At 50.0% G+C, this 23645-nt stretch overlaps 1 protein-coding gene across 2 annotated transcripts; it reads right to left on the reverse strand.

Moving 5' to 3' along the window:
- Window positions 1-1369: 1369 nt before the first annotated feature.
- LOC116451125 (pre-mRNA 3'-end-processing factor FIP1-like) lies at window positions 1370-23631 on the reverse strand. Of its 2 annotated transcripts, XM_032124259.1 has the most exons (16): window positions 23518-23631; window positions 22696-22735; window positions 19743-19827; window positions 18458-18564; window positions 17685-17743; window positions 16545-16655; window positions 14185-14315; window positions 13337-13461; window positions 12268-12373; window positions 11044-11242; window positions 10110-10136; window positions 9512-9569; window positions 8974-9029; window positions 7734-7938; window positions 6044-6202; window positions 1370-2695 (listed from the first exon to the last, which is right to left on the reverse strand). In XM_032124259.1, the coding sequence occupies exons 1-16, from the start codon at window positions 23609-23611 to the stop codon at window positions 2563-2565; spliced, it is 1695 nt and encodes a 564-aa protein (XP_031980150.1). In that variant the 5' UTR covers window positions 23612-23631; the 3' UTR covers window positions 1370-2562. The 2 variants fall into 2 exon arrangements, with proteins under 2 accessions (XP_031980150.1, XP_031980151.1); XM_032124260.1 differs by lacking the exons at window positions 22696-22735; window positions 23518-23631 and adding an exon at window positions 19996-20112.
- Between the last annotated feature and the right edge of the window lie 14 nt (window positions 23632-23645).

Genomic DNA, 23645 nt, shown 5'->3' on the forward strand with positions numbered 1-23645 from the left:
GTAGCAGCTATTGCCCCCAGAATGGGTCACCTCAAAAAAAAACCTGACCCCAGGAGGCAGGAAACTGTGTAATTGTCTTTGCTCCTCCCAGGAAAGGAGCTGGACTATTACACTGTGGCTGGGAAAAATCCCTTAACACCAGTAAACCCCACAGCCCAACACCAGGAACCCTGCAGCAGCTTCCTGATGCAAGAACAGATTATTTCCAACACCCCACCTTTACATTTCCCTGGCAGAAAAGGCAAACCATTTAACTCTATTTAATGAAAAGAAATCAGTTTAAAACTATTTACCTTAAATGCACAGCTGCTCCTGGCCCCAAAAGCCTGCCCCCATTAGTGAAGGTCCCTTCCACCTCAGCATATTCTGTGTTTTGGGTCCAGCTCATTCAAATAACACAGGAGGAGGTGCAGCCCTGACTGAATCCACGCTGGATTCCCTGTTCCCACTCCCACAGCACCATCGGGACTGGATGTGATCACCATTAATTGTGTCACTCCACCAAGAGTGCAGGAGATCAGGGAGTGGGTGGGGACAGCTCTGGCCACCCCTGCAGAGGCACCAGGGACACCTGAGCATGCAAAGGGGGGAGAAACATCCTTGGCTGGGGCCAACCCCCACTCACCTCGGTGCAACATTCCAGTGGCAGCACTTCTCCTGATTCAGGGCAGGAAAAGCCAGCTCAGAGCGGGCTGGGGGCACTGCCCAGGCCCCCTTTGGCACTGCTGCCCCAGCAAGGTCAGAGTTCCTGCACTGGAACAAACCAGCACCTCTCATCATCACCAAACACAAGCTCCTGAGGGAGGCTGGGCATTGGGGCCGGGCCCCTCTCCCCTTGGCACTGCCCTGGCCAGGCCTGGGCTCTGGCAGGGAGGGCGGGCACCTCTGCTGCGTGAGGTGCCAGGGAGCACCGACCAAGCACTCCTGACTCCTCCTCTGGTTTGGGTTTCTCCTGGGGAGCAGCAAGTTCATCCCATTCTCCTGAAAGCTTCTGGGCACTCACAGCTGAAGCCCTGCCCTGAGCAGGAGCTGCCAGGAGGATTCCCTGGCTCCACACCCAGTGCCAGGAGCGGGGATTGCCCAGGGGAGCAGAGAGTGATGCCATATTCCTCAATCTGGGCTCCACCCTGATCCCAGCTAGCCCTGGCTCAGCACACACACATTTCCCAGGAGCTCAAAGCACATTAAAGCTCCACGAAAACCAAAACCCAGCAGAAGCCCCCATTTTCCTCCTCCTCCCCTGGGCTCTGTAGTTACAAGCCCATCACTGCGCTGTTCCAGTGTTTAACCCGGAACCAAAGGGCTCTCCTGGCACAGGTTGGACACTTCCCAGCACACTCAACCCTTCCACGATTACAATACCAAAAAATACAGAATGTTTCAGAACCATATTATTTTAGGACAAATATTTCAGACAGTTTTAAATAACAAGTCAAAGGAAAATGACACATTTGTGGACTCACACAAACAGAAGGGCAGGAATCCTAAGGACCAGACAGACCAAAACCCCTGAAAATTATTTCCCGTGTCCTTCCCACCCAGAAACATCTCTGTTGCCCCTTCCCCAACCAATACTAAATCCAAAGAAACTTTGGAATTCGACTAAATTTATTTTGGGATCTAAGGGAAAGGAATGCATTGGACAGGAGTGTTGGTGATACCCAAATAGAAACGCCAACCCCACGAGGGCAAACTGCTAACGGGGACTTGGTGCTCTCTACTGCACTCTAGGTTATTCAGTCAACTCTTAGTAAAAAAAAGGAAATAAAATAGTTAAGTCAAAAGGAATTAAAGAGAAATTCATGCTCTTATTATGGATCTTCATTGATTCCCCACGTAGAGGTGTAACATGACAGAACTACCTTTGCAATGGATTAAAAAAGCCAGTTTTGGAGTCTCTGCACACGCTGTGTGAACGCCCTCGGCAGCTTCTGGAAGCTGTCACATCCAGGCAGGCCCCTGTGCCCACCTGGAGCAGATCCTGCAGCTCCTCCTGACACGCCCAGCTGGCCATGGAGAAATCAGAAGCTGCTTTTGTAGCTATAAAGAAATTTATTCGGGGATGAGACTTTTCACTACTAGACACCAGACTCTAAGCTGGCTCCCGGGATCTAAGTCACGCTGTTCTTTGGACAATAAATTTCAAGTTGCACTTACTGTCCTAGTTCTCAAAAAGGAATGACGATGACAAAAAGAACCAAGAACTACGACCTAATTGCGTTAGTTTCAGCTGAAGCCATCTTCCATCAGAAACCATAGGATCTGATACACCAAAGTTCTCCCTAGGGATGTGGATGAGTAGAGTAGCTCAGTGCTTTGTAACTAGTACTGCTGTATTGTCTTGTATCAAAAACAAACAAAAAAAAGGAAGTTTAAAGGCTCGTGCAGCCTCAGCTCCCGAGGCACTGCCGGCTGTGCCACGGCTTGCCCAGTCAGCCTCTTCCCTTGGAAAAGTAAAAAATAATAATAAAAAAAAACCACCCCCCCCCAACCAAAACATCACCAATGCCATGCTGGTTCCACAGGAGTGAGTTCCTGCCGAGGGCCGATGGTGGGCCTGGCTCACTCCTTGGTGTCCTGCTCCTCGCCCTCCTGGGCCCCGTCCTCGCTGGCCTCCTTCTCCTCCTTGCTCCGCTTGTTCTTTTTGTGCTTGTGGCGCCGGTGGCTCTCGCCCTCCTCGCTCTCGTGCTGCTTCCTGAGCGAGGAACAGAGGGGACAAAGTGACATCAGACACAGCCCTGCCACACCAGGGACCCAGTGATGGGCACGGGGGCTTTGATCCCACCAACAGGAGCCACCTCAGCAGCGCCCAGGGCACTGCGGGGTTTTTCGGGATGATCCAATCCAGCGTGGGGCTGCTCCGGGAAGGGCTGTGCCAACAGCACCTGCTGCATCAGCACTGCCACTGCCACACAGTGTCACACAGTGTCACACACTGCCACCGTCACACACTGCCACTGCCACACGGTGTCACACAGTGTCACACACTGCCACTGCCACACACTGCCACTGCCACACGGTGTCACACACTGCCACACACTGCCACACACTGCCACTGCCACACAGTGTCACACAGTGTCACACAGTGCCACTGCCACACACTGCCACTGCCACACGGTGTCACACAGTGTCACACACTGCCACTGCCACACAGTGTCACACACTGCCACTGCCACACACTGCCACTGCCACGCAGTGTCACACAGTGTCACACACTGCCACACACTGCCACTGCCACACACTGCCACCGTCACACACTGCCACTGCCACACAGTGTCACACACTGCCACTGCCACACGGTGTCACACAGTGTCACACACTGCCACACACTGCCACTGCCACACAGTGTCACACACTGCCACCGTCACACACTGCCACTGCCACGCAGTGTCACACACTGCCACTGTCACACACTGCCACCGTCACACACTGCCACTGCCACACAGTGTCACACACTGCCACTGCCACACACTGCCACTGCCACACAGTGTCACACACTGCCACCGTCACACACTGCCACTGCCACACAGTGTCACACACTGCCACCGTCACACACTGCCACCGTCACACACTGCCACCGTCACACACTGCCACTGCCACACAGTGTCACACACTGCCACCGTCACACACTGCCACCGTCACACACTGCCACTGCCACACAGTGTCACACACTGCCACCATCACACACTGCCACTGCCACACAGTGTCACACACTGCCACTGCCACACACTGCCACCGTCACACACCATCACACACTGCCACCATCACACACTGCCACCGCCACACAGTGTCACACACTGCCACCGCCACACACTGCCACCGTCACACACCATCACACACTGCCACAGCCACTCCTGGCAGTGTCCATAGGAACATCTCGGTGTTCCTCCACTCCGGAGGGAGCTCCAGTGATTCTGACACGGCACCGAGGCTGAGAGGAGGAGGAGTCCTGAACCCCAGACGTGTTTGAACCTTTCACTCCTCCGAGCATCTTGGGGAAATCCCTGGACTAAAGGCAGCAAAGGGAGCAGTGGAGCGAGAGAAATGTGGGTTTCCCCATGGGAGGCAGATCCTGTTCCTACTTTTGCTGACTCACACGTGACCTGGCTCTTCACTTTGTGCTTTAGAACTCCTTTATCTCCTCACCGAGTTTTCCAGATGTGGGTGGATAACTGGGAATGTTTACACAGAATTTCTGGGATGTGGGAGCAATCCCAGGCAGAGGGAGGCCTGAGCAGGCTGTGCATGCCCTGAGCCTGTGCCCTGCCAGCTGCTCCATGCATCCAACACAGCCCCAGCAGCAGCTCTGCCTCCCTCCAGGAAAAGGGGGAGCTCTGGTTTGGCCCCTCCTGGGAGGAGATTTTCTGCTTCTTCTCTCACAGGTTCAAACCAAGTGAGCTCTCGGGAGCTGACTGTGGTGTGAAGGTGGCAGAGTTACAGCACAGCCCAGAGCACAGCAACGAGCAGATCAATTTATCCCAGGATAAACTGTGACTGTGCAGGCACATGAGCAGGGACAGCATCAGGTGTAGAGACAAATTCTTGGCACAGCTGGAATTCCAGTTTAGCAGCAGACACAGAACTGGCTGAACCTGGCTGAAAAGCTCCTGGCTTCAAGTAATTTTCTGACTGGTTTAATAAATGGTTTCACAGTCATTAAAGGCAAAAAAAATAGGGAAAAATAAAAGGCTGCTGCCTCTCCACAAAACACCTTCAGCCACCTCGTGGCTGATGTGTCAGGGGTTTATGCTGGGACAGTGTGACTGTCCTTTAATACCGAAACCAGCGTCAGTGATTTCCTTCAGACTGCTCAGTTTGCAGGAAACTGGAAATGAAACCCTTTCATCTGCAGATGCCTCAAACAGGCTCAAATCTGTGTGTGTGCCTCAAGCAGGGAATCCCAGAATGGTTTGGGCTGGAGGGGACCATGGGCAGGGATTCCTACAGTGAGGTATCTACTCCAAGGTTTCAATTCTGACTAGAGGAAGCTGAGGAATAACCCTAAAGCCAATGACTTGTCTGGCACCAGCTCAGCTTCCAGTTGTTCTGTATTCAATTTTTATTATGGTCTTCGTCTTTCTTCCTATCATTTTGCTTCCAAGCCTTCAGCAATCAGTCCTTTCTTGAAAATTTACTCACCTCCTTAAGGACAGAAACAGCCTTTTTCTTCCAGTCACTACATAGGAGTTTTTCTGATACCAGTTTCAAAATAAGGGTAATTACCTACAGAGCTGACTGGAGTTTCACCTAAAAGAAGGGAGGTGAAGGATCAAGAAGAAAGAGCAAGAGCAGTTCTGCTCAAGTTGTTAATGGGATGTGAAGTGACACAGGACCTGAGCAGAGAACCTGCCTCAGCCCAGAGAGCAGAGCTGCTGCTTGAGACTGCTCTCCCAGGAAGATCATCTGTTGCAAATCCATTTTCTGCAGAAAAGCTGTGATTTCAGGACATGCTGCTCCGCCCCAGATGTTTCACCTTTGTGTGGACCATCACACCCCTCACCATCAGGCTCTGGGCAAGAGCTCTGCTGCTTCTGCTCAAGAGGCAATTTCTGAGTGCAGGCAGAAGGAAGCTCTTCACAGAAGGAGTGACTGGGCTGTGCAGGGAGGTGATGGAGTCACAGTCCCTGGAGATGTTTAAGGAAAGGCTGGATGTGGCACTCAGTGCCATGGTCTGGGTGACAGGCTGGTGTTGGGTCACAGGTTGGACTTGATGATCTTAAAGGACTTTTCCAACCTGGTTGATTCTGTGAGCTCTGCCCTGGTGAGCAGGAGCAGCAGGACCAAAAGCTGATGCTTCTGTCACTTCCCCTTGTGTAGCTCAGTGCTTTTGTTAAGATGGGAGCTCTTGTGGGAGGTTGAGGCCAGCTCAATCCCTCCTTCACCCATCATGCTGCCAGCTGGGAACTCACAACACCGAGGTCTCCTTCGCCTGTCCCACAGGGCTCCTCCTGCCCAGGGCTCTGGGACAGAGGCAGCTGGGATGAGCCAGGCTGACATTTCACCCCAGGAATGCGGAGTTCCCGCCCAGCACCGCGGCACTGACCTGCGGGAGGATTTGTGTTTGCTGCTGTCGTCCTTGTCACGGTGGCGGCGCTCGCGGTGCCGCTCCTCGCGCTCGCGGCTGCGGTCGCGGCTGCGCCGGTAATCGCGCTCGAAGTCGTAGCTGCGCTCGCGGCTGTAGTAGCGGTACCGCTCGTCGTCACTGCGGGGACAAGGGACACGTGGGCACAGGGACACGGCCCCTGGGCCTGAGCCACCGGCTGGGGCTGGAACCCCTGTCACCAACAACATCAGGCACCACTGACTGCCCAGGGGTGCTCCTGAAACGCCTGCAGCAGGAACGCAGCACGCACACGCTCCTCTCATCGCTCTCCCCCGCCGCTGCTGGGCTTCCCTCAGCACAGACACCCCACATAACCTCTCATCCTTTTGTGTAAAGGGGCTGATTTCTTCCCCACAAGCTCAAAACCTCCAGCTGTGAGCACAGCTTTCTGTCTGCACCTCTGTACCTGCTGAAAGCACCTCATTCAATCCCCAGGAGTGGGCATGGTGTACCCCAAATTGAGACACATCCCACACTCCTCTCTACACCTCCCTGTTCAATTCCTGAAAGCCAAAATCTGAAGGGTTAACAGGTCCCTCTGTGGGAACAATACTAAGACTTGGGAGAAAGGAAGTCAGAAACATTGTTCTGACACTCCTGGAAACAAGCTGGACAAATAAATATCCAGGATCAATCAGCTGGGAGTGCTCCAAAAGACTGCATGGCCACTCGCCCTGCTCTGACCTGCACCAGCGTGCTCCACACCACCCAGAAATGCCAACAACGTGCTCAGGAGTGCTCATCCCAGGCCTTGGCTCCAGCATGGATCAGGAAGTGGGGGAGTCTGAGCTCTTCCAATTTTTAGCAAGTTTGTGTTCTGTTCTCTTTTCCCTCACTCCCATCCACAGTGCCCACAAGCTTGTAAACGAAAAAAAAAATATTAGGAGCACATTGCCCTGTTTTCTCCCTCCCTGGGCTGGGAAGCTCCCTGGCAGGCAGCACCCACCCTGTGCCAGGAATGCACATTCTGATGATGTTTAGAATGATTATTGGCATTTCTGAGCCTGGAGCCTGCAAAACACCGACGCTGCTGCTGATTGAACACCAAAGGGATGGGTTTGGGAAGTCTCTGCGGCCCAGCCTCCACCTTAGATCAACACAAGGAGGCTCCAAGCCTCCTTTCCCTTCCCAAGTGCTCCCGGCACTGCTGTCAGCTGAGGTCACAGCAGCTCCCACCAAGGTGGTCTCTCCAGTTCTGCTCCCATTTCCTGGCTGACTCCCAGGGAATGGCACTCCCAGCCCCACAGGAGAGCGGAGCAGAGCAGGCTGTTTGTCCTTTGATCTGAAGGTGACATTTAGAAGACAAGAAGCAGCAGCTCCTCCAGCCAGTGCTTCACACTGAGCTGTGAAACACTGAGGAGTAAACACAGAGGGGCTATTTCATTGCCTGGCCGTGTGGGAGAGCAAGAGGAACTGGTTCTGCTGGATTTAAACAAAAAACCCCAGACCCAGAGACAGCAAATCAGCCAGTGACACAGCTCCTGGTCTGTGCTGCAGTTATCGATCCAAAGGAGCTCTTCCCAGACATTTCAGAGAATTCAGCTGGTGTCCTCTATAACCCAGCCCTTGGCCAGACACCCCAAGGTACCCCAGGGCTGCCCAAGGCGAGCAGCAGGAGGGCAGCACTCACTTGTTGTATTCACTGGTGGTCGGGGTGCGGTCGCGGTCCCGGTCTCGCTCCCTGTCCCGCTCCCGCTCGCGCTCGCGCTCCCTCTCCCGCCTGGAGCCCGAATATTCCCAGTGGCTGCTGCTGGAGCTGCTCGTGCCCTTGTCCACCGTGGTCACCCAGGGCGTGTGGGACGTGGAGATGGGGGGATAGCTGATGAAACCTGAATCTGCAGCCAGAGAGCAGAACCCTCCGTCATCCAGAGCATCCCCAGCATCCCCTCTGGCAGTACAGCTGGATCCAAGGAGACAACGGCCCCGCTCCCTCCTGCCCTTCCCTTCACTTCCAGCAGTTTGCTGAGAACAGGGAATTCCTCCCTGAGGAAAGCACAAGAGCAAATATTTACAGGCAGCACTGCAGTCTCTGTCAGCCCTGGGCTCTTGGTCACCTGAACAAGGTCCCACCTCCCACCAGGTACCTGCTGGTCTATGGTGGCACCTGGGGGGGACCAGGGGCACCAGCTGCTAGTGAAGGATGTCACCTGGGGAGCCCAGAGCCACCAGCACTTGCCAGACAGATGTGGCCAGCTGGACCAGCGAGGTCGTAACCCACAGCAGTGCCACATCTGGCAGCACTGGAGGCTCCTCTCTTTGGGAAGGGCTGGCACTGCCACTCCTCCAGCCCTGTCCTGCAGGGAGGCACCGCAGAGCTCAGCACAGCCAGGAGGAGCCACTCCGAGCTGGTCACTACAGGACTGGGAGAGAACACAGCACTGCCAGGGCTGCACCAGGGAAGGGAACCTGCTGAAATGCTGGCACTGCCTCTCCCATTACAAAACCACAGGAGATGGTGCCTGTAGGCAAGGGAGAGGGTGAAGTGGGGGAGGAGGGATTCAAAAGCTCAGTAGTTGGTTGTGCTCATCCCTGAGGGCGGGGAAAAAGGAGAGTGTGAGTGAGGGTGAGCACGTGTGTGTGCAAACAGGCAGAACACACTGCTGAGGCACTGGGGAAGCTGCTCTGTGCTGGGAATCTGCACTGGAACAGTGCCCTGAGCCTTAGCACTCAGCCACAAAACTACATCACCACACCTGCACAACACTCAGTGCAGCAAACCCAGCACGTGCTCCTGACTGGGATTGTGTGGGACACAGCAAGACCCTGGAGCTGGAGCAGACAGGATGTGTGTCAGCCCCAGAAAAGCCTGGGCTTCCAAAAACCAGAGAGGAGAGAGAGCAGCAGCTGGATATGTCCTGCCCAGTGCTCACCTGCAGAGTTGTAGCCAAAGGGAGGCGGCTGCCTGTTGTTGTAGCTGGCTGGCTGCCTTTGGGAGAGAAAAGGGGGTGAGTTACTGACATCAGGGACCCCCACAGGTCTGGCTGTGATGCAGCTTCATCCCGTTTTTCCTGGAGGTCTGTGGAACATCCTTATGGGAATCTCACTACCAGAAGTGTTCAGGGGTCTTGCCAGAACTTCCAAACCTGCCATAATCCCACTGCTTGCCCTGGGAAAGCACCGCTGCTCACAAACTACCTGGAGCATCTTCAGAGAAAGCATCTGCAGTAACAAATCATGCCATCAGCTACTTTAGGCTTTGCCTAGGTTTTACTGGCTCCTTCCTGTGCCTTGAATATGACAAATCCAGGTGAATGCACAGAGGACTCCTGACAGACTCTGCTCTCACCCCCCACCCCAACCCAAGACCAGACCATGCATCCCCAGCACTGATTTTGGACCTGTTCTCCTCCCTTCCTCCCTGCAGGGGAGCTGCTCCCATGGCGTGGTCTTACCCAGCTGTGGTCTTACCCATCCAAGGTTGGGATGAGGAGAGCTGGTGGTGGTGCCAGAGGAGGTGGGAACAACCCTAAACACACAGAAGGGTAAATCAGCACCAAGATCTTCCAGCTTCACAAGTGCTTTCACAGTTAAAAGCCATTAAAGCATCTTTTTACTCTAAACAAGGCCCTGTTTGAAATAGAATAATTTTCCTTCAGGGTAGTATCTCCTCCCAAAATTCATACCCTAAAGCTATGTTAGTTCTGTAGGGGTATGGGAAGAAAAACAAAGCAAAAACGACATTCTATTTTGGCTTATAAATATTGAACCTAAGATTCATCAAGGAGTAACAATTAAACCCCTACAGCCCTGTGGAGGAAAAGTGGTTCTTGGGATGCAGACACATTGCATTCTGATCAGAATGTAACAAACAAGCTCTATTCTGACCTACAGATTTATGTCAGAATAGAAGATAAGCAGCTCAAGTTCAGTGCTCAATTGGAGTTTATTAGTCTTAAGTTAACTGTGCTCTAAACTAGTGCCATCCTATCTCATGTTACTTAGCCCAAATGCTCTGAACCTGTGTGATCAAAATTGCTGCTGTCATTAAGAACAAGGTAACACCTACCTGGAATTGGACCTGGAGGTGGCAGGCCTGTGGAAATAAGCAGGGAAAACAAGTGAGGACAACAGGGAAAGCGTGGCCTCTCTGTACCTCATGGCCTCTCTGTACCTCAAGCTAAACCTCAAAGCACACTTTTGAATAAATCTCACGTGTTGGAGCAAACAGAGCAGCAGAAAAATGGGTGCTACTAAGCAGGAATTGGCCCATAAATGACGTGATTTTCCCAAATAATGATCTCTTTACCTTTACATTATAACTTACAGTGTTGCTGTTCTCTTACACTGGAGAATTCCTTTTCTAAGAAGTGTCAACACATGAACAATTGATTTGGTCTTCAGAACAACTGAAGGAGCTGGAGAGGAGAACCTGCTGCAGGTTCCAGTCCAGTGTGTCCATCCTGATTTTGCCAAGCATTTTAACGTAAGGCAGTAGGAAAAGCTATCATGGAAAAGTTATCAGGAAAAGAACCAGTGAGTGCTTCAGCAAATGCTCCTCAGGCAGGAGTTAACTGCACAAAGTGCTCCTGGTGCCTTCTCCAGAGCCTGGCTGCTGCTCCAGGACCAGGAGAAGCTCAGAGTGAGGCCCCCTCACTTCAGCCTGGCATATTTAAGCCAGAAGCAACAGTCCTCAGCTCCCTCCAGAGAAACAGGAACCTGCTTCTTTACCTTTATCAATAAAGCAAATGCATCAGTAGCATTGGAAGGTTCCCTCATGGAAACAAAGCCCAGAGGTTTCTTTTCAAGGATCAGCTGCCATTTTTAAGTATTCAAGGCAAATATTAAATAGGCTGATGGAGACTAAACAAAGCCTGGCCAGGGGCAGGGGTAAGGACCTGTTCCCTGACTGCTCAACCATCCCACGGCATTGAACCCTTAAACCTTTGATTTGCTCCAAGCCTGGGACACCCCAGCTCACATTCCATGGAGTGAACACGTACCCGGAGGATGCAGGGGAGGTGGAACAGAAGTCACTGGAGGAGGAGGGTGAAGGAAATGTGGAGGAGGAGGCCCAGCGAGTGGGGGAGGCGGAGGCCCTGCTGGTGGAGCGAATGGCTGCTGCTGAGGAGGCTGCTGGGGCTGGGAAGGCTGCTGGGGCTGCTGGGGGGGCTGTGGCTTGCTTCCATGGTCTCCCAGGACCTTAGGGGGCAGAGGAATGAGAAGAGAGCGTTTTAATCCCTTTGCTGCTGCAGCAGGGACCTCACAGTGCTGGCAGCATCACCACAACAGGAGTGTGGCCATGCCTGGAAGAGTGACCAATATGCAGAAGCACCAGAGTGACCTGAAGTGCAGCTATCAGTGCTCCTGAGGGGGAGGAACAACAACCCTTTCCCAGCAAATTCTGTCTCTAAGGCAAACTCTTCTTGTTGGCAAAATCTGGAAAACTGATCACTAAAAAAATAAACGGACCACAAAACCATGGGGGAAAAAACCCCAGCAACTGCACCTAGAAAAGGAAAGGTTCCACATTTGGGCTTTTCTGGCAAGTTAGCAGTGGTTGGCAGGAGGAAGGTGGTTAAGAGAAGGGGGTTTGGTACATGGTCCTCAGACCCTGCAGCTTCCTGCCTAGGAGCCAGCCAGAACATCATGGTCACACACTGGCCAGGCACGCCCAGAAACGAGACCAGCTTTAAACCCAGGCTTCCACTTCTTACAAGGAACAAGATCCAGTAACACAGGCCCAGGTTCAGTCTGAGGCACGGGCTGCACCAAATGATTTGAGACTAATGTTACTTCAAAGCAAAAAAACCCATCAGTCCCAGGTACAAACCCTTCACTGCAGAATTGAAGATTCCAACCCCACAGTGGAGGGGAAAGGAATAATCCACGTAAGAGATTCCCAGCTGCACAGTCCTAGGAATACTTTGGGAGAGCTGATGAGGAAAGAACTCAGGCCTTACCATTCCAAAGGGAAGACTTTTAAAGGACAAATCTGGCTCCTAGCAAGACCAAGTTTTTAAGCCAGAAGTTAACCGAGCCTGCAGAATGGAACAATCCATGCACACACCTCAACAGGGTCAACGTATTACCTGCTGCTCTGCAGGTATGGACTGGGACACAGAAGGTCAGGAACACACAAGGTCAGGAACACACAGGCATTTGCCCAGGGTTCCCTGGAAGTGCAGTAAAATCAGCAGCTTGTCGAGGCAGCACAGCAGCTTTACCTGAATGGGGTTCTCCTCCGAGGCGTGTTTATCCCGGCGTCTTCCCTCCACCCTCCGGATCGTGCCTGCCTGGCCCCCGATGACATCAATGGTCCCACCCAGCTTCCTGGTACAAAGCACAGGCATCTTTTCAGGCTCAGAAGCACCAGAAAGAGCAATTTTCCCTGCCGTCAGCAGATTCTTTCATGCTTTCTTCCCCACCAGGGAAACATCTCTCAAATTGGACAAGAAGCCAAGGAGAAGCCCGTTTGCATTCCTGAACAACTTCCCTGTGAGCAGGGGTGAGTTTGGGATCTCTGAACACCCAGAAATGTGATCCAAAGGACCACCACAAATAGGCGTAAAAACAGGGATTATACACTGGGACAGAAATGCCCCCGAAGTGCTCAAATCCAACACACTGAGCAGAGCTTTAATGCTCATCCTTGAAGCACAGAGCTGGTTCCCAGACAAGGAGTAAAGCTGGGATGCAGGGCTGCTTTCTGCAAGGCAGGTGTGCAAAAGCTGTTTTGTGAATGAAGCAACAGAAACACCCCGAGCCCAAAGCTCTGGCTCGTCTGGTGTGTTTTTCTGAAGCTTTTGATAAAACCCCATCGATCTCCTAAGGGCCAAGTGGTTTCCCCAGCAGAGGCTGCCCCTCAGAGTGACTCAGTTGTTTTACCACACATCCAGCAGCGTCGCACACAGGCTCAGGAACCAACAGCTCCTCTTATCCTCTGCCAAACTCGTAATCCACTTCCACTTGAGGAGGCAAAGATTAACATCGTGGGAGTAGGAATAAGCCAAGCAAGCACAAGCAATGTCAGCAGTGTGAGCCCTCAAAGCTGAGGCGTTTGCCTGGCTCCTTCCACTCCCAGAGATGTGTCCCATCAGCTGGGATACAGGATTCCCTCCCTGTGCCAAGGAGGGGAATGGGCAGGCAGAGCTTGCCCTGCTGGAGGTGACACTGAATAAGTGACCACAGCAGCTTCCTGCCAAGCTTAAAAGCTTCTCTTTGAGGCTTGAGGAGACTCAGGCACGACCCAGGTGGTTCCCAGATGCCCCCATGAAGAACATGCTCCTCTCTTACCTGTTGGGAGGAGGCCCAGCCTTCATTCGTCCTCCCACCAGGGCCAGGAAGTCTGTTTTGAACTCTGTTTTGATGATGTTGTTTTCCACTTCTTTTTCAGCATTTCCTGTTCTTCCCTGCTGAACCTACGGAAGGTAACAGATTCACAGCTTTAATGTTTTCTTTCACGGATGGAGCACCAGAGATTAACCCTCAGCAAAAGAAAAGGAACAGTCCCAGGGCTCCTGCCAGCCAGACTAATCTTCAGTCAAGGCACAGCCATTTCTGTCAGCTAGTGGCCATTCCAGCCTCATCTGACTGTCCACTGTCTCTCCTTAGAAGTCCTGTTATGAGTTTATTAAACTCATATCATTTTCCATGGAGGCAAAACTGGAATGAGCAATACTTGCTGTCCCGACAATTTGGCTGAAGTTCTGACGGCCACCATGGACTCCTGCAAAGGTTGATGGCCAAAGCAGTCTGCAAACACTAAAGGCAGCCACACCACTGCAGCAGTGAGCAAAACAGCCCCAGGGGCCCAGCTCCCCTCCCTGCACTTCTCTAATCCAGAGGGTTTTCCAAGCAGACATCCCTAGAGCTGGGTAACCTCAGTCACCTGGAAATTCACTCCAATCTTGCTGCTGTAGTGGTTCAAACCTGCCAGGCTGATGGAACTATTCCTTCCATACAGAAAAGATTTTCAACAGAGATTTAATCTTTGAAGATTCATTTTTGTATTTCTCCTCACTGAAAGGACACAGAACAGTTCAGAACTGGGGTATCTCCTGCTCTTACACCCTCATGTCTGTGTTACAAACACAGTCCCAGTTTTCCTGGAGCCAGGAGCAGGAGTCACACACGTCACCCACCGTGATCTTGTTCTCAGTGCTGATGGGAGGAGCAGGGTCCAGCCCCAGCTGAAGCCGCCGCTGCTTTTCACAATAAGCTTTCCATGTTTCTTCATTGAATCCATAATTAAAGTAATCGGAAAGATCAGCACCTGGCAGAGGGAGCAGGAGTTAGCACAGGGGTTCTGCACACTTGCACTCTCAAGCTGTCCCTTTAACCGCTTAAATAAAGGGTCAAGGTAACAAAAGTTTTCCAGAGAACCCAGCTTGTGCCTTTCCCTGTCAGAAAGCTGTGGGTGCCACAGAGGGGACAGTGGCTGCACCTTGGGTGGGAAGGGGACATGGCCTGAGCAGCAGTGGGACCCCCTGGACACACAGCACAGCACCTCCACAGGCCATTGGGAGCTCCCTGCAATCACTTGCTCATCAGCCTGATTTTTTCAGACTGGTTTCTTCCAATTGTCCACATGAGCTGAGTGCTGGGCATAGCACAGGAGTGACAATTCCAGCCCCCACCAAAAAAATGGGGTGGGGCCACAGAACCTTTTTCCTGGCAGAGCTAAGCCCACACATTCCTCTCCTGACCAGCACTGCCTTTGCTGTTTTGAGAGGAGACTCTGAGGCTCGCCTGTTTCATGAAAGACAGCTAAAGTGGAAGGTTTTTATTGATACATCCCAGACTACACAAGTAATTACAGTTCAGTCATAACTCTAATTAGTGATCCCAGAGTTTTATCTCACACTGCCAGTCTCCTGTGCAATGTGCCAATTCAGCACGAGCACTTCTGAATAACAGAGGTGACCACAAACTACTTGCCAAGAACACAGAGATGCAGAGGGGCAATCCCAGCTGCAGTAATTCCAGGAGCACCCCTCCCACCTCTCAGATCCCAGCAGGAAGCAGTACAGAGCACCTCCTGCCCCGCTGAGGTGTCCCTCAAACATCCCCCACGCAAAGATATTCCTACACAGACCAACTTCAAAACAAAGAGATGCTAGAAGAGCTAAGCAAAATTCTGCCCATGCTGAGCTTGGTTTAACTGTGAGGTCTAAGCAGTGGGTTTATCTCCTGGGCTGGCCACTCTTCCTGTTGTACCACCCAAACATGCAAAGTGCATCCACACCGACTCAGCAACACGACATTTACTTATCGATTTTATCAGCCTCTATTTCAGACCTCTATCAGTTCTTCCACACAGGATTTCTTCTTCCTCTCCCTCACTCAAAGAGATACCAAGCTGCTGAACAATTAACTGTAAAGGATATAAACTTGAAAGGCTGTTGAGTAATCAGCTATTTGCTATCTAAAATAAACTTACAGACCACACAGCTCTGCAGAAATCTTCCCTCTATTGCACTCCAACACTGTTTTAGGGCCAGCTGGCTCTAGTTTGGTCCAGGGATGTCAGCATGACCACAACCATGCTTTATCTTTGAACTTCATTGTATTCTTTCTAACTCACTTTCTTCCCATTCCCCTCTTTCTGACTTCGCAATCAAGCAGAAATCCCTGCAGAAGAAAAGCTTCTGTTCCATTCTGCCTGCAGGGTGCTTCAGGGCTGGTCGGATACCTGGACATGCCCATGGAGTTATTAGCACTGGACCGCCCTTCATGTGGGCAGGAGATACCCAGCCCACGCCACAGGCAGCCTCAGGAAAGCACTACTTACTCAGCACAGCAACATTGCTGAAAGACAGATGAAATACAGGGGCTGGCAGGGAGAATAATGATTGCTGAGAAAAGTGACTTTTTGTTTCAGATGACATTTCATCAGAACACGTTTTATGAGAGTGGCACTGCAAAAATTTGGATGTCTTATTCCTTCAATTACTTTTGTATCAGAAGAAAAACAGCAGCTGATTTGTAGCATCCTACAGCTCTAAGAGGAAAAATCTCCCTTACACAAGTAAGTGTGGGCAGCCCCAGGACCCAGATGAGGAGGGACCATGGGGACAACTCTGGGGTTGGCCAGGGCACACAGAACAAGCTCCTGCACAGGAAGAGGAGAACAAACAACATCAACATCCAAATCCTGACCCCACTCAGCTGCCTTTAAGGCCACACATTATTGGATTGGTATCAGTGCAATGTTCTCAGGAAGTAGGGAATTAATAAAGTAGACCATTTAAAAAAAATAGCTGTTCCCTTTAGGGAAGTTCAATTACTAGAATAAATGCAACCCAATTTTAGGTAGAGCATGGCTTGTTCAATCAGTAAATGCCATTGATTGTCTAGCCAGGCATCAGAAGCTGAGCAACACACATTGTTCCAGCTTCCCTGTTCCCTGGCAACAATAAATGGACAGAAATTACATGTGAAAATAAAGAGAGACAACTGGAACTGCAGAAAATATTTACCACAAGGAACTGTGAGACCCCACCTGGTTTCCTCCACGGTTTGTCTTCAAATGAATCCAAATCCACTTCTATCACAGGCAATCCATTTATATTCCCTGCAGCATCCAAGTCAATACCTTTGGGCTGCAATTTGGCTTTGGGGAGAGAGAGACTGTTACAAATTTTAATGCAATGCCTTTAATCCATTCATTTGCTCAGCAAATTATTCCAGCAAAAACAAAGCACTGCAGTAAATTAATCACTGGCTTCACAGCACGTAGGTAACCACAATCAGCTTTTTAATAAAAGGACTCCAGTCACTCCATAAACAAACAGGGTGTGCAGCACTTGCAGCTGAACAGCAGAGAAGCGAATTCAACCCAGATTGGCACTACAGGCAGAGTAAATCATTAGGACATGCACGAAATCTACCCCAAATGAAAACGAAATAAAGTAAAATTATTTTTCTTCCCAGGCAAAGTATTTATTTTCCCCTCCCAAGACAGACACATTTTCTCCTAACAAGAGGCTTTTTCAGGATCAGTCTTTAGTGGACTAAAACAAGTCTGCAAAAATCTGTCAGGTACAGAACCTTCAAGGGGAATTTGTTCTTATTTTCTCAATCAGAAGGTAACTCATCTGGATAAAGCAACTAGTGGAAGGAAGCAGATGAAGCCCACAAAAGGACAGTCACACATGTGGAAGGACAGAACCCAAGACTCAATTTACAGGAGAAACCAAACTGAATGGTGGGGAAAGTTTCAGCAGCCAAATATGCAGAGCTGATTTTCAAGACCAGAGTTTGTTTCTTTTAGCATCTTACACTGCAAGTAGCTCAGGACACTGAGTTACAGTACTTCTCCAGGGCTGGAATGCTCAGCCCCAGTGCAACAATATAGTTTAGAAATATTCTGGGGTTTTACTATAAAACTATCACTCAATGGATTTTTTTTCCTAGTTTAAACAGAATTATAATCACCTTGCTCAGTGATGGGTAATTAAATCACTCATTGCATTCTGGCCCCTCAGACTGTGCTGGGAGCACTGATTTTTAGGAAAATCCTATTCCTGGTTTACACTAATTCGATATCCTTCCAAACAGAGCAAAATTTGCAGCTGCTGCAGCTGTCAGTGCCAGGTAGGTGAAATATTGCAAAGGTGAAGGATAAAAATAACAGCAATACCTGAAGCTGATGCTCCATAGCCTCTACCCGTTTTTAAGTTTAGATTCATAGGAGTTCCCCTATTGGAAAAGAATCACTACGTTGGCATTTGAACAAATTACTTGGCTGAAGATTCTCATGCAAAATATATTCAAGCCCTGACACCCTTCAGGAGATGCTTTAGTTCACCTGAGTTTGCTATTCAGAGTCATCCATCAGAGTGAAACCACCTCTACAACAAGAGAAGGAAATTATCCATAAAGTGGAAAAATTAGAATATGCAGCAAAGCACAGGTAAGTCGTTTGTGTAAGAGGAAGGCTGCTAGCAGCAAGCAAAAGTGCTGTCTTATTATTTTTATTCAATGCACATTAGGCAGAGTTGTAAAAAGTAATTTCCTGCTTCTCAAATCCAGCCTTGCCATTCCCGAGCCACAAAAAACTGGACAGCTGGAAATTAGTAAATTCACAGCTTATGCAAATTCTTAGCAAGACAGATTTTGGTTCTGGAAGTTTTCACAGATGAGTTAAATGGAACTTCCCACCTTTGATTCTGCCCCAGGGAACCCAGTAATTAGTAAGTTAATTTTCCAGCAGCAGCCCCACGGATTATCATTCCCATTTTACAGATGGATTCTCCAACAAGCAATTGCAGGGCAGAGCTGCCCATCAGCTCCATTCTGGTGTTCTGGCCATTGCTCCCAGGAGCCAGAGCAGCTCTCAGCTCATCCCCACCTTCCATCCCAACATGCTGGGATCCCTCAGCCCCAAATCCCCCCACACCCAGCAGTACCCACATGTAGGAAGGCGCTCCCGTTTTGATGTTGCCAATTGTAACCTTCACGTCATCGTCATCGCTGTCACTGTCACTGTCATCCTCATCATCCTCACCACTGGGAAGGGCCTGCAACAGCAGAATCACACAGCAGCTCATCAATACATACTACTGAGAATTCTCCAGCACAGCCAGATCTCAGGAAGCTTCTTGAACAGCCTTCAACAACAATGGGCAGCTGCCCACAGAGAAACTCCAGTGTCCTTTGAAGATTTGGCTCTACACGAGATTTGGGGTAATATTTGTGAATGTGGGGAAGGTTAGCTCAGTTCTAAGAATTTCACCACGTCCTTCAGTTCCTCTGCCCCACTCTTTTTGAAAGAGTTGGGGCTTTTCTTACACACCTCCTTCACAGGGCCATGGTCAAAGTACACAACCACAAATGAAAACCACCAAAATATATTCACCAGGTTTCCCCTAAGAACTTCAAGGCAAATATTCTCTCACCACAACTTCTGTGGTAGGGAGCTGCTGAAGAGTTTGGTTTGGCTGATTTAGCACAATCAGCCCCCAGGCCACTTCACTTTACAGATCTGACTCCAGTGCAACCCCAGTGCTGGGCACAAAAGTAAAGGAATAGGAAAAGAAATCTTCCAGATATCCAGCAAGTGCAGTTTTGTGAGAAATACAAGCTGAATTAACACCTCACCCTACATGAGGAAGGTGTGCCTCACCCTGCCTCCTCTTCCACAGCACGTAGGTCTGTCAGAACCCTGCATGAACCCTCTTGATGTGGCAGAACAGTGGCAGAAAACAAACCCATCAAAGAGACCAGGAGAGGAGGGTGGGGAGAAGCAGCCCTCCTCCTCCTCCTCTTTCAGCACTGAGCCACTAGACTGCATTCTAAGAGGTCTGAGCCTGAATCAAAATCGATTCCCAGCACTTTGGGCTTTCTATCCCAGTGTTTCCCGTATTTTACTAGTTCTTGAGTGGTCACACTGAATATTGAGCTGGAACACATTGTGTTCTGCTTTTCCTGCCAGACTGCAGCATCAGAGACCCTGATCTGCCCCCTGAGAGGGCAGGAGCAGTGCCTGCACCAGGGTTCCCTCCCCACCACTCAAGGCAGGATGACAAGACAAGGCTGTTGCTGGAGCTGGCTTTGGGAATGGCTGGCAGTACATCCCAACACTGCAAACACAAGGTATGAAGCAGTACCAGGATCTTTACACTTCCTGTTTTTCCCCAGGAGTGCTGAGCAGCACAGAAATCCCCCCCATGTGCACTGTGGGCAGTGGGACACGTACGTGCTGGGACATCTCTCTGTCCTCGTTGTTGACGGGCCGGCTCTCCTGGGGAGCATCCTGCAGAGGATGAGCAGATTCTGTGTGCCTGGTGAAGGGGACAGAGAAGACAAAGTGACCATGACACAGAAAATAAAGTGGACAAGCCCAGCCTAGAGGGTCACCTACAAACAGTTCTAAAGCCTGTGCCCAGGTGACTTTCACACAATGCTTTATTCTTCTTGTGTGTTTTTTCTGCTGGCATTTGCTCAACTACCTGACAAAAAAATCCATCCTCCTGGCTTGGCTTTGCTTTTGCTGGGAAGAATCAGTTTCACACATCCAGAGAGCACCTGACAGCACTCAACAGCTCAGTGGCAGCTGGCTCAGCTCGGATTTGGCACAATCACAACTGGTAAGAATAAGACCGTAATAAGCAAAATTTCACCTCCTCCTTAAGGATGCTAATAATTACACATGCATTTAGTCAGCAGCAAAGGTATCTCTCCCACAGAAATTAAGGAAAAAGTGATTTTAGTGTTTCTACAAACAGTTTACATTAACAAGAAGTTAAAATTCCAAGAGGAAAGTCAGATAATTATGCACTCATTCTTCTCACTCATTACAAATTAGTCCTCATGCAACAATGGTCAGGTTTGGATTTACCTCAAGTTTAAGAATTTATTCAAATGTTAACATTGTTTATTGTACTGGCCAAGCAAGAAAGTGGAATTGGTGTACACACGCTAGAAAAGAGTGTGCCAAGTGTTACAGAACTGAAATACAGAGAGGTCATTGGTCTCTAATGTCATAGGTAAAACTTAAAAGAACTTCAATAATTCTGAGTTTTTTCAAGAGAGATGGTTATAAGAGCCCAGGCCAAGGAAATCAAATTTTCCACCAGTGCCTTGTGGAGATGTTGTTATTAGTTTAAAACCCCACATTGGACAATAAATATCCACAGGATTGTCTTCAAAAAGGAACAGGCAACATCTCAGAGAATCCAAACACCAGTCACATTAAAGCCACTTCAGAGGGACAGGAGACACCACACAAGAAAGGCAAAGTAACACAACTCAGAGAGTTCCTGAGTGCTGAACAAAGAACAATCAATCTGAGCAGTAACCGAAGCCCCGTTTTGGGAAAGTCCCATGTACAAAGAAATTCATCAAGCCAAGATCAAAAAGAGGGCTGAAGGTTGGGCAGCTGACCAAGCACAGGTGCCATGGGTGCCAGGTTCCTGATGTGGCACCTGCACACACCTTCAGGTATAAAAGGCAGAGGGAAAATCAGCCTCCAGGTATTTCCACACTGCAGACACAGGCTGTGACATGAGGACCAAAGCATGGACCACTGGAGAAAATCTCTCAGATGGATCCAAAACTTTATGCCCAATCCAAGCAACTCAGCATTGACCTTCACCCCTGAATCTCCTTAAAAATCTGAGATGACTGCGTTCAGGAAGAGTGACAAGTGTTACCTTCAGCTTCAAGTCACATGAAGCATCTGTGGGTGTGCATTAAAATGTATGAACTGGAGTTCAGAGAGACACTTGGTAACCAGAAGCCTTTCCCTAACCTCTCTCCTTCCCAGGAATGAACCATCCGACAGGTCCCCAGCATCATCTGGGCACAGAAAAACGCACCAGAGATTTCACTTCCCCAGAATGCCAACATAATCCTGGGCACTGCTGACAGCACAGCATCCTGCTGGCATTTAACACATCCCTCAGGCTAGGGAATGTCAGTGGATGCTGCATCCCAAACTCGGCTGATCTCTGCTTCCTGGCTAGGGACAAACACTCGAGACAAGCCAGCAGTGCAGCCCTGGAGCTGCAGCCGCTGACAACAGAGCAAACAAAGAGTTATTTTTCTTAAAACACCCCACAGCTCTTCATTTAGGGAGATTCTCATTGTGCAAAAAAGAAATATGGGGAAAAAAGTAAAAAGAGGGGAAAAAAAAAAAAAAAAGGAGAGCCAGCATGGCCACTAATATTCTTCCTTCCTGCATTTTGCATTTATTGGAGACAGTTGCTGGAAATTCAGATTTTTAGTCCTGCTCGTAAACTAAAATTACATTCAGATGAATGTGACAAGGAAAAGCAGATTTATGCAAATCAGCTGTAAATTTCTGTCTAAAAGTTGTTCCTTCTCACAAAGCTCATTTGATGTTTTTAGGTAACAATACCATGATTTTTACCACTTGTTTATTGGAACAAGTTTTCACATTCTTCAAGCAGAGAAGTAGGACAGTATCTGTAACAACCTCAACATTGCAGACACTGAACCCACAATGACAATGAACGCTAAACTGAATTCTGGGAGGGGCTGAGTACACAAAAGTCCCGTGAAGACCAAGCTTTCTGAAAAATGTTACATTTAAAATGGCAAACAGGTAATGCTGTGCTGAGACCAGGCTCTGCTGGTGCAAAACACACAGCTACAAACAGGAAGGAATTAAAACCCAGAACAGACAATCCCTTCCACACACAGAAAGCCAAACTGATCATTGGTTTTATCTCCAAGTCTTAGCCACACCACTTGAGAGATCTCACAGAATGTGCTGGTTTGATCATGTCAAGATTTTAACCCAAGTTCAAGGTTTTACCCTTTCCCAGACTAAAGCACAGGTCAGTTTTACCAACACCAGGCCAGCACAAAGCCAATCCTCAGGGCATCATTTCTCCCAGGAATTAAAACTGGAAAAGAGATCTGATTTAAAACTAACTGCTGAGAGAAAAAAAGGGCTAAAAGTTAGTTTTAAATCAAACCAGTCCACTGATCCAGTTCAGCTTCCACATTCATAAATGCCTGCCAGCCCCAGCATGGTGGCTGGGGATGATCCCATGGGATGGGCAAAGGACAGGCTGCTGTTCCTGGCAACATCACTGCCCTAAAGCACTCATGAAGCTATGCTTAACAAGGCTCAATCTTTACAGCACGTACTGTAATAATAAATAAACAGCCTCAGGACTCACCCAGAAATTGGTCCATCTTCTTGCTTACCAGTTGTGTCATCTGCAAAATCAACAGTAAGAACAAAGGAATTATTCAAGTGAAAGGAAAAAAGCTAAATTCAAGCATAAAAGGCATCACAGGTACAGAAATACCCAGTGGTGCGAAGGCACTATAACCCCAATGCTCTCGTTTCAACAAAGTTCAACTAGAAATGGAACAACTAAAAATAAACCCAACTCAACAAACACCACCCATCTGCAGAGGTGATGCCTCTCACCAAACCAAATTCAAAATGTGTATCCTAAGTCTCAGAGAACAGAGACACCTATCAGATAGGAACTGAAGTCAGCTATGAAGGTCTTTATATAGATTTTTAACGTGCCAGGGAAGAAGAAACATAAAAGCATTCATGTGGAAAGCCTATGGGGAGGACAAAGACGTTTCAATAAAGTCCTGTGGTTTATCCCGGCCACATCCCAGCCCCGTCAACCCAGGGGTTCACAAGGTTCGGGTAATTGGGGAACCGAAACTCTTAACAAAGCATCGCGTTAACCTCCCTGCACCAGTGTTATTGATAAAAGGACAATAACACACAGCCACCCGCCCAGAAAGAGCCGCTCAAGCGTTCCTGAGGGAGGCCGGGGGCGGACGCCAGTCCCTGCCGGGGGCCCGGGGGCAGAGGCCGATCCCTCTGAGGGGGCCCAGGGCGAGACGCCGGTCCCTCCGTCCCGCGGGGCCGCCCCCGGTCCCGCACGGCCCCGCGGCCGGGGGCGGCCCTGAGGCGGGGCCGGGCCCGCTGCCGGCCGGGGCCCCGCTCTGCCCCCGCGGCCGGCGGTACCTACCCCCGTACAGCCAGTGCTCCTCGTCCTCCTCCGCCTCCAGCGGCGCCGCGCCCGATACGGCGCCGGCGGCCGGCGGCTCCAGCTCGGTGGCCATGGCGGCCGCGGGGCTGCGGGGAGCGGCGGCGGGA

The sequence above is a fragment of the Corvus moneduloides genome, chromosome 14 (genome assembly GCF_009650955.1).
Source record: "Corvus moneduloides isolate bCorMon1 chromosome 14, bCorMon1.pri, whole genome shotgun sequence".
Taxonomy (NCBI): Eukaryota; Metazoa; Chordata; class Aves; order Passeriformes; family Corvidae; genus Corvus; species Corvus moneduloides.